The 13,343-nt window shown below is 53.3% G+C and overlaps 1 protein-coding gene and 1 long non-coding RNA gene across 2 annotated transcripts; one reads left to right on the top strand and one right to left on the bottom strand.

Annotated features, from left to right (window-relative positions):
* Positions 1–896: 896 nt before the first annotated feature.
* On the bottom strand, positions 897–7,555 carry LOC129391780 (uncharacterized). Its single transcript, XR_008616464.1, has 3 exons — positions 7,450–7,555; positions 2,134–2,449; positions 897–1,041 (listed from the first exon to the last, which is right to left on the bottom strand). It is a non-coding gene; the product is annotated as an uncharacterized lncRNA (long non-coding RNA).
* Positions 7,556–7,595: 40 nt separating this feature from the next.
* BST2 (bone marrow stromal cell antigen 2) lies at positions 7,596–10,324 on the top strand (the record flags this gene model as incomplete). Its single annotated transcript, XM_028483047.2, is given in 6 exon segments — positions 7,596–7,748; positions 7,750–7,977; positions 8,775–8,829; positions 9,110–9,170; positions 9,435–9,553; positions 9,802–10,324. Coding segments are annotated over 5 exon segments (597 nt in total), but the record flags the coding sequence as incomplete, so codon positions are not given.
* Positions 10,325–13,343: the final 3,019 nt, after the last annotated feature.

Genomic DNA, 13,343 nt, shown 5'->3' on the forward strand with positions numbered 1-13,343 from the left:
TTACTGGAAGGCTTGCACCTGGACAAATGTCTCCTCCAGCAACAGAATACAAAGAAACTATAATATAAGGGGCTAAAAATAACTACACGCATGCTCAGTAGGGGCAATTATGAACAATAAGATACAGAAAGGCCACAAACCAACTGCCATTCCTGCGATGCCAGTGAAAGCAGGGTACTGTACATGATTCCTGCACACAGCACCACCAAGGTGGTACGCAGACCACTTAAGTATGCCTCTGCCCAACCCACCGATCCGCCCTCACCTTCACCCCATTCAAAGAACCAGCTTGACCTCCCCTTGGGGAGTAAACAGCACAGTTCCAATAGGAACAGCCAGGTTCCAAAAGGAATTAGACTGAGGACTAGCACAGTTCTAGGAGAAACAGCCTGATTTCAAAAGTCAGGCCAAAGTGCCAAATGAGTACTCACAGAAAGGACAAAGGCTTTAACAGAAAGGATGAAGGCTTCAAAATAAATAAATAAATAAACAAACAAATAAATACAATAAGCAGATTCCCAAATAAAGCCTGGAGACTTTCAAAATGCAAAAAGAGCATAGCTTGAATCCAGGAGAAAATTTACCCTCAAACTCAAGGGTTGGCAAGGAAGCAGGGAGTTCAATGGGCTCTGTGGGTACCAACACCTGTTTGCTCACCAGCTTCAGAGTCACTGGGGGTCTTCTCTGAACCCCACTTCTCAGATACCAAGTAATACTGACCTAAAACAATAAAACAGCCAGTTATTTTACCAACAAAATGGGTTTATTTGGGAACAGTAAAGAATTGCAATTTGGGACATGCAATCTATGGAGAACCACAGGCAAGTCTGGAGACATAGGAGAGAAACTTTCTTTTATCGAGAAGTGGGGGAGTTGGGAAGGGCTGTTATAAACAAAGAATCCATTGGAGGAAACTACGAGTTTGAAGTGTAGTGGCTTTTCTTTGGCTGAGTTGTGACAGTCTCTCATTGGCTGGGCCGTTGCCAGGCAAGGAGAAATCCTTCCTTCCTCCTGCTGGGTAGCAAAGTAGTAATCTTCTTCCTGTTGGAGATGCAAAGGTACCATCTCTTTCTGTTGCAGAATTGACACTGAGGGGTAAGGTATAAGAGCTCGTCTTTCAGGCCTCCCCACTCCATTTTAAATTAAATGTTTATTAATTTTCCCAGACGCTATATCAATAAGCTCAGCAGGCATCTATTCTCTCATCGTGAATGTTCCTGAACTGGGGGCTGCCCCACTGGCTGAGTTTGTCATTGCTGTGCTTTTGCTTTCCTTGGTCTTAGGGGTCCGACAGCACAGAGTGCTTTGTCTGTTTCACCATCAATCACCACAACATCTTCCCCTTCACTCTCCTCACTTTCCCAGGGGTCCTACCTCTTAGTGGCTTTGTCACAAGTGTCCCGACCTTAATATGAGACAGCTTGCACCCTCCTAGCTTTGCAAAACAGCACACTCAGTTCTCCAACTTAACATCCTGCTCTCTCACGTTGTCCATCAGCCCCAAAGTTAGGAGAGTAGTGAACAACCTCACATACAACCTCACATCCTTCTCTAACCTCAGCTCTTCCCTCAACTTCTAACTCAAACTTCAGCCTCTAGTTGGGCATCAGTGGCCAGCCAGCCCCCTGTGGCAGCCATTAACCTCCCTTCTTTCCTGAAGTGCACTCTGCACAGTTCCTCAAACAGAACATCAGACCAGTTGGTGTTTTCAGGACATCCCTGAACTTATGCAGAGGTCCTCGAGCATCTACATACAGGCCACTCTTCCCCACAAAGAGGTTGATGACCAACCTGTAATTTCCCCTGCCATGCCTCTTCCCCAAGGCCCATTTTTTCAGTCTCCTGGCTGGCTCACCAATTGTTAGTTCCCAACCTCTGGAATTCCTTGAGTGAAATCTGAAACTGGCCCCTATAGATAGAGGGTAAGGAGAGATGGAAGAAAGACGCAGACCACTCCAGATGGGTAGGTGGCAGGTTTAATAAGCAAGGGAACTTACTTATGAGGCTTGTCTTGTGTGGCTGCAAGATGAGTAGATATCTGCACCCACCCACCAGAATCTTACAAGTTTATACAGAGGCCTTAATGGGGGTACCGTCAGATATATCATCTAGATGGTCTCAAAAGTGCATTACTTTTTCAAGGTTGTGTCTTGAAGTGACTTGAAATGAGAAAAGTGGGCAGAATATACATTCCAAGGATAAAGGAAGAGATATGGAGCCTCCAATTGCCCCGGTCCAGCTCCCAGTTCAACCAGTGGTCACATCCTTTTGGTGACCTCTTGCAACAAGGAACATGGTTCGAATGCCCACACTCAGCCCTGGGACTGAGAAAGGGGTGCTGATTGAACTGTGGACCCAGGGAAATGTCCAATGTGGGTGGACGACACTCTGGAGCTTCTGTGTCTTACAGGAGAGGGAGGAGCTGCTGGAACAAGGACCATGGAAGGAGCTGGAAGGAAAACAAGAATGACTGTGACATACTCAGAGAGACAAGAATCCACTCAGGGGCAGGCAATAGATTAAATTCTGGATTCCTCTTTAGGGAAAGCAAGAGCCAGGGAGACGTGCCTCCCCTGGGACCCAGTAACCCCAGTAATTTCTGGGAACTCAATCTAAGGAAAGAATTCAATTGAATCCAAAACTTATCAAATGGTAACAGGGATGAACTCTCACAGGGGTGTGAGAAGGCACCAGGTATTGAGCTAACACTTTTGATATATTGATTTATTTCATCATCATAACAACTTGGGAAGGAGCTGATATCATACCCATTCGATAAGAAAGCACAATCTGGGACTTCTCTGGTGGTGCAGTGGTTAAGAATCTGCCTGCCAGTGCAGGGGACACGGGTTCGATCCCTGGTCCCGGAAGATCCCACGTGCTGTGGAGCAACTAAGCCCGTGTGCCACAACTACTGAGCCCGAGTGCCACAACTACTGAAGCCCATGCGCCTAGAGCCCGTGCTCGGCAACAGAACCCACGGCAATGAGAAGCCCGCCCCCCGTAAGGACGAGTAGCCCCCACCGGACGCAACTAGAGAAAGCCTGCGCGCAGCAATGAAGACCCAGCGTGTCCAAATAAATAAATAATTTTTTTAAAAAAAGACATGCTAATTCTATGTAACTATATTTTTTAAAAAAGAAAAGAAAAGAAAAAAGAAAGCACAATCTCAGCAAGGTGAAGTAGCTGGTCCAGAGCCAAGATGGAATTTGAGGCCGAGTCTGATTCCTAAGCTGCACCTAAGACCCTCCAGGGCAATGCTTCTCACCCTCGGCACTGTTGAGACCCAGCATCCTCTGTAGTGGGGGGGTCGGCGTCCTATGTATTATATAGGATGTTGAGCATCAGCCCTGGTTCCCACTCACTAGATGCCAGCGCATTTCCTCCTCCAGTTGTGACAACGGAAACTGTCTCCAGCCATTGCCAAATGTCCCCTGGGGGCGGAATCGTCCCTGGGCCAGCGCCTTCCTATAAGCATGGCGATGTCCTCTGTCGCCCACACATGGCCATAAATAACTGAAAACACCTCAATGTCCCAAAGTAAGGTGTTCTGTCAATGCAATGAAATACATGTGTAGTTTCATGAACAGAAATAAAGCAGTTAAGTGAAGGAAGGATTATGGATGAGCTTTTTGTCCTTTACGAAATGTGTTTCTTTAATGTCTTACATTATTCTCTTATAATTAACCACAAAAAGAAAAATCTCCTATGGGAATTCCCTGGCAGTCCAGTGGTTAGGACTCTGCACTTTCACTGCTGAGGGCCTGGGTTCAATCCCTGGTCTGGGAACTAATATCCCACAAGCCATGAGGCACAGCCAAAAAAACAAAAAGAAAAGGAAAGAAAAATCTCCCTTGTGTGTGCTCCCTGCTCCTAAAATAGTGTCTCTGCCCTGCCTGCCCCAGAGAATGATGGTGGCCTTCTCTTAACTGAACCCCTTATGAGCATGTGGTTTCTACTTGCCTACAAGGAATGTTCCAGTATGTTTTGGTGGAACTAAGTTTGTCAAAAGTAACAAAGAGTCAAAGTTGGAACAATTTGAGTGACAAAATAAATAATGTCAAGTGTAAAATAAATATCCACGAGTCCACACAGATATAAATAAATGATTGAATAAATAAATAAATGAGGGAGAAGAGACAAATCTCCCAGGCAGAAGAATCCCAAACAATTTACACAAATGTTCTGCCCTCAAGGAGGTGGAACACGACCCCCCATCCCTTAGGTGTGGGCTGTAAATAGTGACTTCCTTCCAAAGGGCACAGCGCAGAGAGGGAGGAAGAAGGTAACTTTACGGTGGAGACGCCTGACGGACACCACCTCAGCCACGTGACCAAGGTCAACACCACAGTGATAAGTCACGCTGACGGCACGAGCCCTGGACACATGTGTGATGAGAAAGGCACTTCCCCTCTGTGGTTCTCCTCTCCAAAGCCCAGTCCAACCATGAGAAAAACACCAGACAAATCCCAGCTGAGGGCCCTCCTACAGAACACCTGACTCCAAACTGTCTAGTTCATCAAAACCAAGAAAGTCTGAAAAACTGTCTCAGCCCAGAGACATTAATGTCCCGTGAGGATCCTGGGGCAGAAAAAGGACATTAGGGACAAACTGAGAAGATCTGAATAATGCATGGACTTCAGCTAATAATAATGTTATCAATCAGAATTTGTTCATTAATTGTAACAAATGTACCATACAGATGTAAGAGGGTCAAAGCAGGGGAAATGGGGTGTGGGGTCTATGGAATGTTTTTGTACTATCTTCGCTCTATTTCTGCAAACCAAAATAAAATGATTCTTTAAAAAAATAGCAAAGCTAAAATCAGCAGAACGGTGGCATAACTATTTCCATTGGGAATTTTAGAGGGAAAACCCACAGACTTTCTGTTTGCAGCACTGGGACTAGAGTGAGGTGAATAAGGCACTTGCTTTGGTTGCAGAATGTAAGGGGGGGGCACCCAAAAGTTCTATTATGATCAGCCCCATTTTACAGCTATGGAAACTGAGGCTATGAGGAAATCTCTTGCCCAGGGTCCCATAGGGAGGCAGGGCTGCTCACACACAATATTGGCCTCTACCTGAAATCATGGTCCCAAGCTGACCCTAAAGTCTGAAGTCCAGCACAGTGGGGCTCCAATAAGTCAGCGTTGCCCAGGGTCGTGTCTTTGCACTTGGAGTCCTGGCCTGGAAGGGAGGACCCTACTCATGGGACACACAAGCTCCCCCTGGGCCTCCTCAGCAAGATCATCACTGATCCCTTGTCAACTTGGCTGCTGAGTGGTTTTAATGGGGGTCTTCTAGGCAGAGGGATGTCCATTTGGGGACCTGGGCCTCTGGCCTTGGTCCCATGAACCATCTGACCCAGCTGACTGCAAACACGGCAAATGGCTGACTCAACAGAATCTGGGCCGTGGTCAGGCTGTGGCTGAAGAAGCCACAGGAAAAGCACACAGCTGCCTTCCAGAGGTCACAGCTGGCAACTGGAAGCCTGCAATCAAGCCGATTTCCAGCAGGAGGCTCTGGCTCCCCAGGCCACATGGAGGGGAGATCCGTGTGGCCTGAGTTTCCTTGAACCTCACTCCAGGGTCCAACCCCCTTTGGAGGCCTCTCCCCAGGCGACCCCCGGGCCTTCTGGGTTTAGCGTGTTCCAGATGGACATGATCATCTTTCCTCAAAATGTGCTCCTCACTCCATGGCCATGTTTCTGCATTACCCACCTCTCCTTCTGCCCTGAGCCACACAGCCGTCCACACATCCATTGAGTGCCTACTGGATGCCAAAGCATTTTACTCAAAAGTCCTCACTGGCCCCTCCTGCTGAGGCTGCTCCTGTTATGGCCTCACTTTACAGATGAGGAAACTGATGTTCTGTTAGCACAAGTCCATGTGCCCTACGCACAGTGAGGCCAAAGAAACCAAAACGTCAGAGTTTGGAGCAGAGAAAGGTTTATCGCAGGGCCATGCAAGGAGGCGGGTGGCTTGTGAACTCGGGGTTCAGAAAAACCCTGAACTCCCCGAAGGGCTTCAGCAAAACATTTTTTCGCTGTTGTGGCCTCTCCGGTTGCGGAGCACAGGTTCCGGATGCGCAGGCCCAGCGGCCACGGCTCACGGGCCCAGCCGCTCCGCGGAATGTGGGATCTTCCCGGACCGGGGCACGAACCCGTGTCCCCTGCATCGGCAGGCGGACTCTCAACCACTGCGCCACCAGGGAAGCCCTCAGCAAAATATTTTTAAAGGCCAGGTATGGGGGTGGGGGTGGGGGGGAGGTGTTGGTCACAGGGTCTGTGATCAGCTCGTGCACAATTCTCTGATTGGCTGATGGTGAGGTAACAGGGTGGTGTCACAGGGGTTAACATGATCAATCCTTAGGCGCCACGAGGCCTGGGGGCTACGGGCTTATGGTCATCAAGTAGTTAACATCTTCCATTTGGTGAGGGAGGCATTTCACATCTGTAAAAACAACTCAGGAATGAAGGCCCCATAGGGTCCTGCTCCCTTACAGTTCAGAGGGTTTATGTGGAGTCCTGGGGTGGTAGGGGCAGATTGTGGAAGCAGGAGCTGGTTCCTGGGTGGAGCTAGAACAGGGACCTGGTTTGTTGGCTGGGGCAGCCTCTGGTGGCCAAATGGGGGGACTGCAGCCTTAGTCTCGTGGGTCCATCCAGATCGTCTCACCCCCCCGCCCCCCCCCGCCCCCCACCGCCGCTCCCACAGGCTATGGTCCCTCCTCTGACCCCTCCATGGCTCCCTATGGTCCCCTTGGCGGGGGGGGGCGGGGGGGGGGAGGGATGCTAAGTGGACCCCTGCTATGTGGTGTCCTGGGGTGGTAGGGGCAGATTGTGGAAGCAGGAGCTGGTTCCTGGGTGGAGCTAGAACAGGGACCTGGTTTGTTGGCTGGGGCAGCCTCTGGTGGCCAAATGGGGGGACTGCAGCCTTAGTCTCGTGGGTCCATCCAGATCGTCTCACCCCCCCGCCCCCCCCCGCCCCCCCCTGCCCCCCACCGCCGCTCCCACAGGCTATGGTCCCTCCTCTGACCCCTCCATGGCTCCCTATGGTCCCCTTGGCGGGGGGGGGCGGGGAGGGGCAGGGATGCTAAGTGAACCCCTGCTAGGTCACCAGGGAGACCCCTGAATTCAAAACCCAGCCTCTTCAGTCAGACCCAGACCCTGTCCCCCGTCCAGTAGTCACCTCTCAGCCTCGGTTTCCCAAGCTGGGGACTTGGGAACCAAAAATGCCCTCGGCCTCTTCAGGTCGTGGTACAGATGAACACAAAGCTGGCATGCACTAGGCACTCAGTAACTACAGCTGTCACGCTCAGAAACATAAAGGAGAAGGGCAGGGACTTGAGATGGGGTGTCACAGGTAGCCGCAGCTTCCCCTCCCACAGAATCTCACTGGCCAGCAACCAACCCAGAAAGTCCCGAGGCCATAATTAGGCAGAAACAACCCACCTCTCTTTCTGGGAAAGCGAAAAAGGAAACTGAAACTGAAAGCCTGGGCTCCGTTCTGCCAGCAGATGCCCCATTCAAGTATCTCGGAGTCAGAGGATCCTCCTGGAACTTGTCATTGGTCAGCACAGCTCCTATGCTAATAAGGGGTAGCCCCAGCCCAGAGGAGGTTCCAGCTCCCTCCCCTAACTCCCGTCCAGACTCCCTACGAGCAGATCTGGAGGGCACTTACTTTTTATCACTACAGCCCTGGGCCCACGTTCGACCACTTGAATGAGTCGGTGCTGCGTCGCTGCGTTGCAGCCACGGTACCTGTGTTTCCTGCTGCTGCTGGTGATGGTGATGGTGATGGCTCTCCTTGTACCCCTGATCATCTTCGTCGTCAGGGCCAACAGCAAGGACTGCACGGACGGCCTCCAAGCAGAGCAGGAGTGTCAGAACCTCACTCGATACGTGCAGCACCAGCTAACCCAGGCCCAGGAAGTCTTACACGAGATGGAGGTCCAGGCCGCCACCTGCAACCAGACGGTGGTAAGCCACTGCACCCCCTAGAGAGGGCCCTGTACTTGCAGGGGTTCTTACAGGGTCTACGTGGAGATCAAGATAGACCTTAAAACTCCCCCCCTGGATGTCCCCACCAGGGCTTGGAGACCTCTAAACTCTCTCCAGGGTGCTAGTGTGGGGTGGGGCCTTAAAACTCCCCAGAGCACCCGAATCAGGGACCTCAGTATCCCTGCTAGGATATGGGGGAATCTCCAGACTCCAGGGCACTGGTGTGTGGGAGCTAGAAACTCCCCTCGGGCCCCAGTCTTGGGGGAGCAGAAGTTCCCTCTAGGGGTTGGGATCGGGACCTCTCCAGGTCCCAAAGAAAGAAGAGGCTCTAGATACTTGCACTGCATCCTTAGAGGCTCTGGAATTTTCATCTGTGTCCTGATATGGGGGAACCTTGAAACTCCCACTGGACCTCTCCTTGGACTCCGAAATCCCCCCTGTGTTCTGGTTTTGGGAGGACCTCTCAATCTTCTTGGGCAATAGTCCGGGGGATCTGGAAACTTCTCCTAGAGTTTGAGCATGGGGAGCTTCCAAGTTCTCTTGGGGAGGGCCTCAAAACTCCCATTTCGAGGATCACACCCTTATCGGTGGCCCTGGGAGGGTGGGAGGTTGTGGCCACTCTTCAAGGTGGGAGACTGAGGTGCAGGGGACAGTCGGAGTGGAAACTGAAGGGGGTTTGGACCCGAGCTCCTCTGATCCCAGGGCCTAAGAAGGGGTCCAGGGCCCAAGGACAGAAGTCCAGTTTCCCACCCCCCACCCCGACCCCCGCGTTGCAGGTGACCCTGAGGGATTCTCTGAAGATGGAGCAGGCCCAGGTGGCAGAGCTTCAGGGTGAGAAAAGCACAAGGCCAGCGTTCCACGGAGGGGGCTCAGAGGGGTGGGCCAGTTATTGAAAAGGACTAAGAAGGGAGGGTCCCAGGGTTGGGGTCGGGAGGGAGGGATGGGGCCAGATTCCATCTGGAGTAGGGGATGGGAGAGCACGCCAGGTTTCCCCGCGTGGGTTAAATGAGGGCGGGGCTAGAGGCGGGGACATGTCCCGGGTTGGAGCCAGGTGAGTGGGCGTGGTCAGTGTGTTGACTGTGCCCCTTGATTCTGTACCCGACCCCACCAGGAGAGGTCAAGATTTTGAAGCAGAAGCTGGAGGACACTTTGGCGGAGGTGCAGCGACTAAGGTCCGAGACGACCCCCCCCCGGCCACTCCCCTTTCACCCCACCCCGAAGACTCACGACCCCCTTGTCTTCGAAAAACCCCGTTGCTCAGGGGGCAAAGTTTAAGTCCCAGCCTTGTCCCTTGTGTCACACAGCCATGGGGTGGCCGCTGCCAGCTCTCCTCCCCAGTGACTTGGTGGGGGAGGAGTGGAGATTCTTAGGGGCGCAGCCTCCAGCTGCTGGAGCCGGCCTGGCAGCTGCCTGAGTTGTCCCGATCTCTACTCCAGAAGAGGGAGTGAGGCCTCAGCTGAGAACAACTCTTCTAGCTGCTTGAGCGTCTTGTTCGCTGTGGTCGTGGTCGTGGTCCTCAAGGCTCTGCTGATCTGAGGTCCCAGAAAGCCGGCCGGTAAGGAGGGGGCAGCTCCGGGGGAAAGAAAGCTGGGAAAGGACAGGAGTCGGGGATGGGTCACAGTCTGGGGAGGTGGCCTACCTGCGGGGCAGAGGGCTGGGCACCGAGGAGAAGAATCTTGGAGAGGGAGGGAGAGCCCAGTGAGCAGGGAGGGGATGGGGGGGCGGTCCTGGAGCGGGGCAGGGCTTGGGGGGGCGGAGCCCGTGTTGTACCTGCCTCTGAGTCCCTGTTTTGATGTCTTTTAGGCCACAACCTGGACTGGTCCGGTTCCCTCTCTGCTTCCCCCTTTGAGGCTTCCTGACCTGGCCCATTCTGAGGGGACCACATGGCAACACGGTTGTGGGGAGGAGAGGGGGGATGGGGTAGCCTAAGGGGTCCATGGGGCAGCTCTGGAGGGATACCTTGGGCATGGAGAAGTAGCAGAGTTGGCCCAAGGCTGCCCTAGAGCTGAGGAGGGCATGGGGGTGGAAGGTGTGGCACCGGCTTCTTGCTGACATGGTTTCTAGAAAGTCACTTTCTTCTGGGGTCTTTGGGCTCCAGAAATGTAAACACCCCTCAAGGGGGGGAAAACTTTATTCTCAAGTTTTTGGAGTGTTATTGTGTCACCCCCAAGCATCTGGGGCGGCTTCCCTGCGGGCCAGGGTGGACACCCATTGACATCCACATCCAGCTTTCCCTGCTCTAGAATGTTCTCAGGAATCCCTGAGGTTCTGGCAGTCACCACCCCACTGCCTCCCCAGCCCTCTTGTCCATTTGGATCACCTTAAAGAACTCTACACCCTCATCAGCCTGCCTGCAGTGTTCTGCTCTCATCTCCTCGCCGGGATCTTCTGATGGCGGTGGTCCCATGAGGAAACCGAGGCTGTGATGAGGGAGACTTTGTCCTGGTTCCCAATCCCTTCCCACAGGAAGTGCAGGGCTGGGATCAAACCTGGATCTGCAGACACACACAGGCCTGTGTCACAATGCCCCCTCCTCCTCCATCCCCCAAACTCTTATTCATCCTGCAGTACCCAGCTCTGGGAGCCCCTCCTCCAGAGACCCTCTCTGTTTCTCAAAATTGAAGGCCACTGGGAGTTCCCTGGTGGCCTAGTGGTTAGGATTTTGAGCTTTCACTGCCGTGGCCCAGGTTCAATCCTTGGTTGGGGAACTGAGATCCCGCAAGCTGCATGGGACGGCCAAAAAAAAAAAAAAATTGGAAGGTGTTCAAAATTGAAGCCTACCATCTGATAAACCCTTCAACCCACTTTCTTGGATCCTCCCATGGCCCATAATTCCTTCCTCCTCTGTTATCTTCCTTCCTCCAAGTTCCCCTGGAATCCTGACTATTGTCTGGGCAACTTCTTGTGCGTGGCTGGGGGTGGGGGCAGGTCCCTTGCATCTGCCCAGAATTCTGCACTGCCCTCGCCATGGTCCCGAGTCCAGATGGTCGGGCCCCCCCTCCATGGCTCACTCTGCCCTCCCAGGGCCCCCCAAACCCCATCCCTGCCACAGGCCTCCCTGACGCCGCCCCCCCCGACCCCACCCCCGGCCCCTAAGTTCCTCTGGCTCCTCCCCCTGTGACCATTTCTCTGCATTCTGATTTGTCAAGTTCCTTCCTGCCTCATGGCCTCAGCTAGCCTCTACCTGCTGCTCAGAGCACCAGCTCCCCACTCTGAAGTCCTAGAGCAGGGTTTCTCGGCCTCCAAACTCTTGACATTTGGACTGGACCATTCTCTGCTGTGGGGCCTGCCCTGTGCACTGTAGGATGAGCAGCATCCCTGGCTTCCACCCACTAGAGGCCCATAGCACCTTACCCCAAGTTGTGACAACAACAAAAATGCCTCTAGACATTACCAAGTTTCCCCTGGGGGACAGAATCAATTCCGGTGAGAACCTTGGCTCTAGAAGGTGAGGCTTGGGTCCCCATCAGTTCTGTGTCCCCAGCTCACAGGGGGTCTCAGCAGGCGCTCCCATGGAGTCCCTTTACAATGACTGAGTCATTTCACCACCACCCCCATCAGCAGCCCCATCTAACAGATGAGGAAACTGAGGTCCAGAGGAGTGACTGGACTCGCTCAGAGTTTCTCAGCTGCTCAGGCAATGGAACCCTCTGCTTCCAGCAGGTTCTCTTGATTGCCGGCAAGCAAACCTTTCTCACGTGACCTCAGTCCTTTCCCATCCCCACTCAACATCCTCCCCCCAACTCCCAGCTTGGGCTACTGGAAAGTCCCAAAACAGCTCTGCCTCCCACCCCCACCATACCTGGGCTGTGTTTCGCTGATGGAGGGGGCAGGTTTGCCCCAATATTATGGGTTTGGCCTGCTCAATTTCTTCCCCTAAATTCCCACCCAATGGCCAGGGTATAAAAGTCTCTCTTTCCTAAAAATGCCCCTCTTCCCTGGCCGGCTGTTGGGGGAATTCCAGCTTCAGCAGGAATCTGGCAGTGACCTGTGGCTGCTGTGTGTCCCTGGCCTGAGACTTAGCCTCTCTGGGCTCTGGTTTCTTAATGTGGAATGGTGGGGGGGGGGGGGGTGGCGGGGCACGTCAGGGAGGGACACAGATTCTAATTCATAGTGTTCACTCAGCTCACATTTCTGCACAACTCCTGTGTGCCAGGCCCACGCGGTGGCCGTGTGAACAGGGCAGGTGCAGGCTTTGCTTTTTAGGGGCTCACCCAGTCTGATGGCGGAGGCAGCCAGGAATCAAACACAGGTAAAATGACAGCAGAGCTGAGAGAGCTGATCAAAAGGGGCCTGAGTTAGTGGGGAAGGGGGAGAGTTCTGGAGGAGGAGACACTCAGGTGGACAGGGGAGAGCTGGTAGGAACTGTTAACTGAGCAAAGAGGGAGGAGAGGGCTCTCAGGCAGCCCTGGGGTGGGAATGCGCTGGCCTGAAAAGCGCTGAGGAGGGCTGGAGGGAGCTAAGAGCAGGAAGTGACATCAAAGACCTGCTAGGGGCCTTGCTGGGGAAGAAGAGGAGGGGGAAGGGTAAGATGGGGAGATAGAGGGGGAAGAGAAAAAGGGGGGGAGTAGGGTGGAGGAAGAGGAGGAGGAAAGGGAGGTGGAAATGGAGGAGGAGGGCCAAGAGGGGATAAGGGGAAAGAGCCCTAAGTTCCTCTGGCTCCTCCCCCTGTGACCATTTCTCTGCATTCTGATTTGTCAAGTTCCTTCCTGCCTCATGGCCTCAGCTAGCCTCTACCTGCTGCTCAGAGCACCAGCTCCCCACTCTGAAGTCCTAGAGCAGGGTTTCTCGGCCTCCAAACTCTTGACATTTGGACTGGACCATTCTCTGCTGTGGGGCCTGCCCTGTGCACTGTAGGATGAGCAGCATCCCTGGCTTCCACCCACTAGAGGCCCATAGCACCTTACCCCAAGTTGTGACAACAACAAAAATGCCTCTAGACATTACCAAGTTTCCCCTGGGGGACAGAATCAATTCCGGTGAGAACCTTGGCTCTAGAAGGTGAGGCTTGGGTCCCCATCAGTTCTGTGTCCCCAGCTCACAGGGGGTCTCAGCAGGCGCTCCCATGGAGTCCCTTTACAATGACTGAGTCATTTCACCACCACCCCCATCAGCAGCCCCATCTAACAGATGAGGAAACTGAGGTCCAGAGGAGTGACTGGACTCGCTCAGAGTTTCTCAGCTGCTCAGGCAATGGAACCCTCTGCTTCCAGCAGGTTCTCTTGATTGCCGGCAAGCAAACCTTTCTCACGTGACCTCAGTCCTTTCCCATCCCCACTCAACATCCTCCCCCCAACTCCCAGCTTGGGCTACTGGAAAGTCCCAAAACAGCTCCGCCTCCCACC

This window comes from Physeter macrocephalus, unplaced genomic scaffold (assembly GCF_002837175.3).
Source record: "Physeter macrocephalus isolate SW-GA unplaced genomic scaffold, ASM283717v5 random_4, whole genome shotgun sequence".
In the NCBI taxonomy this organism is placed as follows: domain Eukaryota; kingdom Metazoa; phylum Chordata; class Mammalia; order Artiodactyla; family Physeteridae; genus Physeter; species Physeter macrocephalus.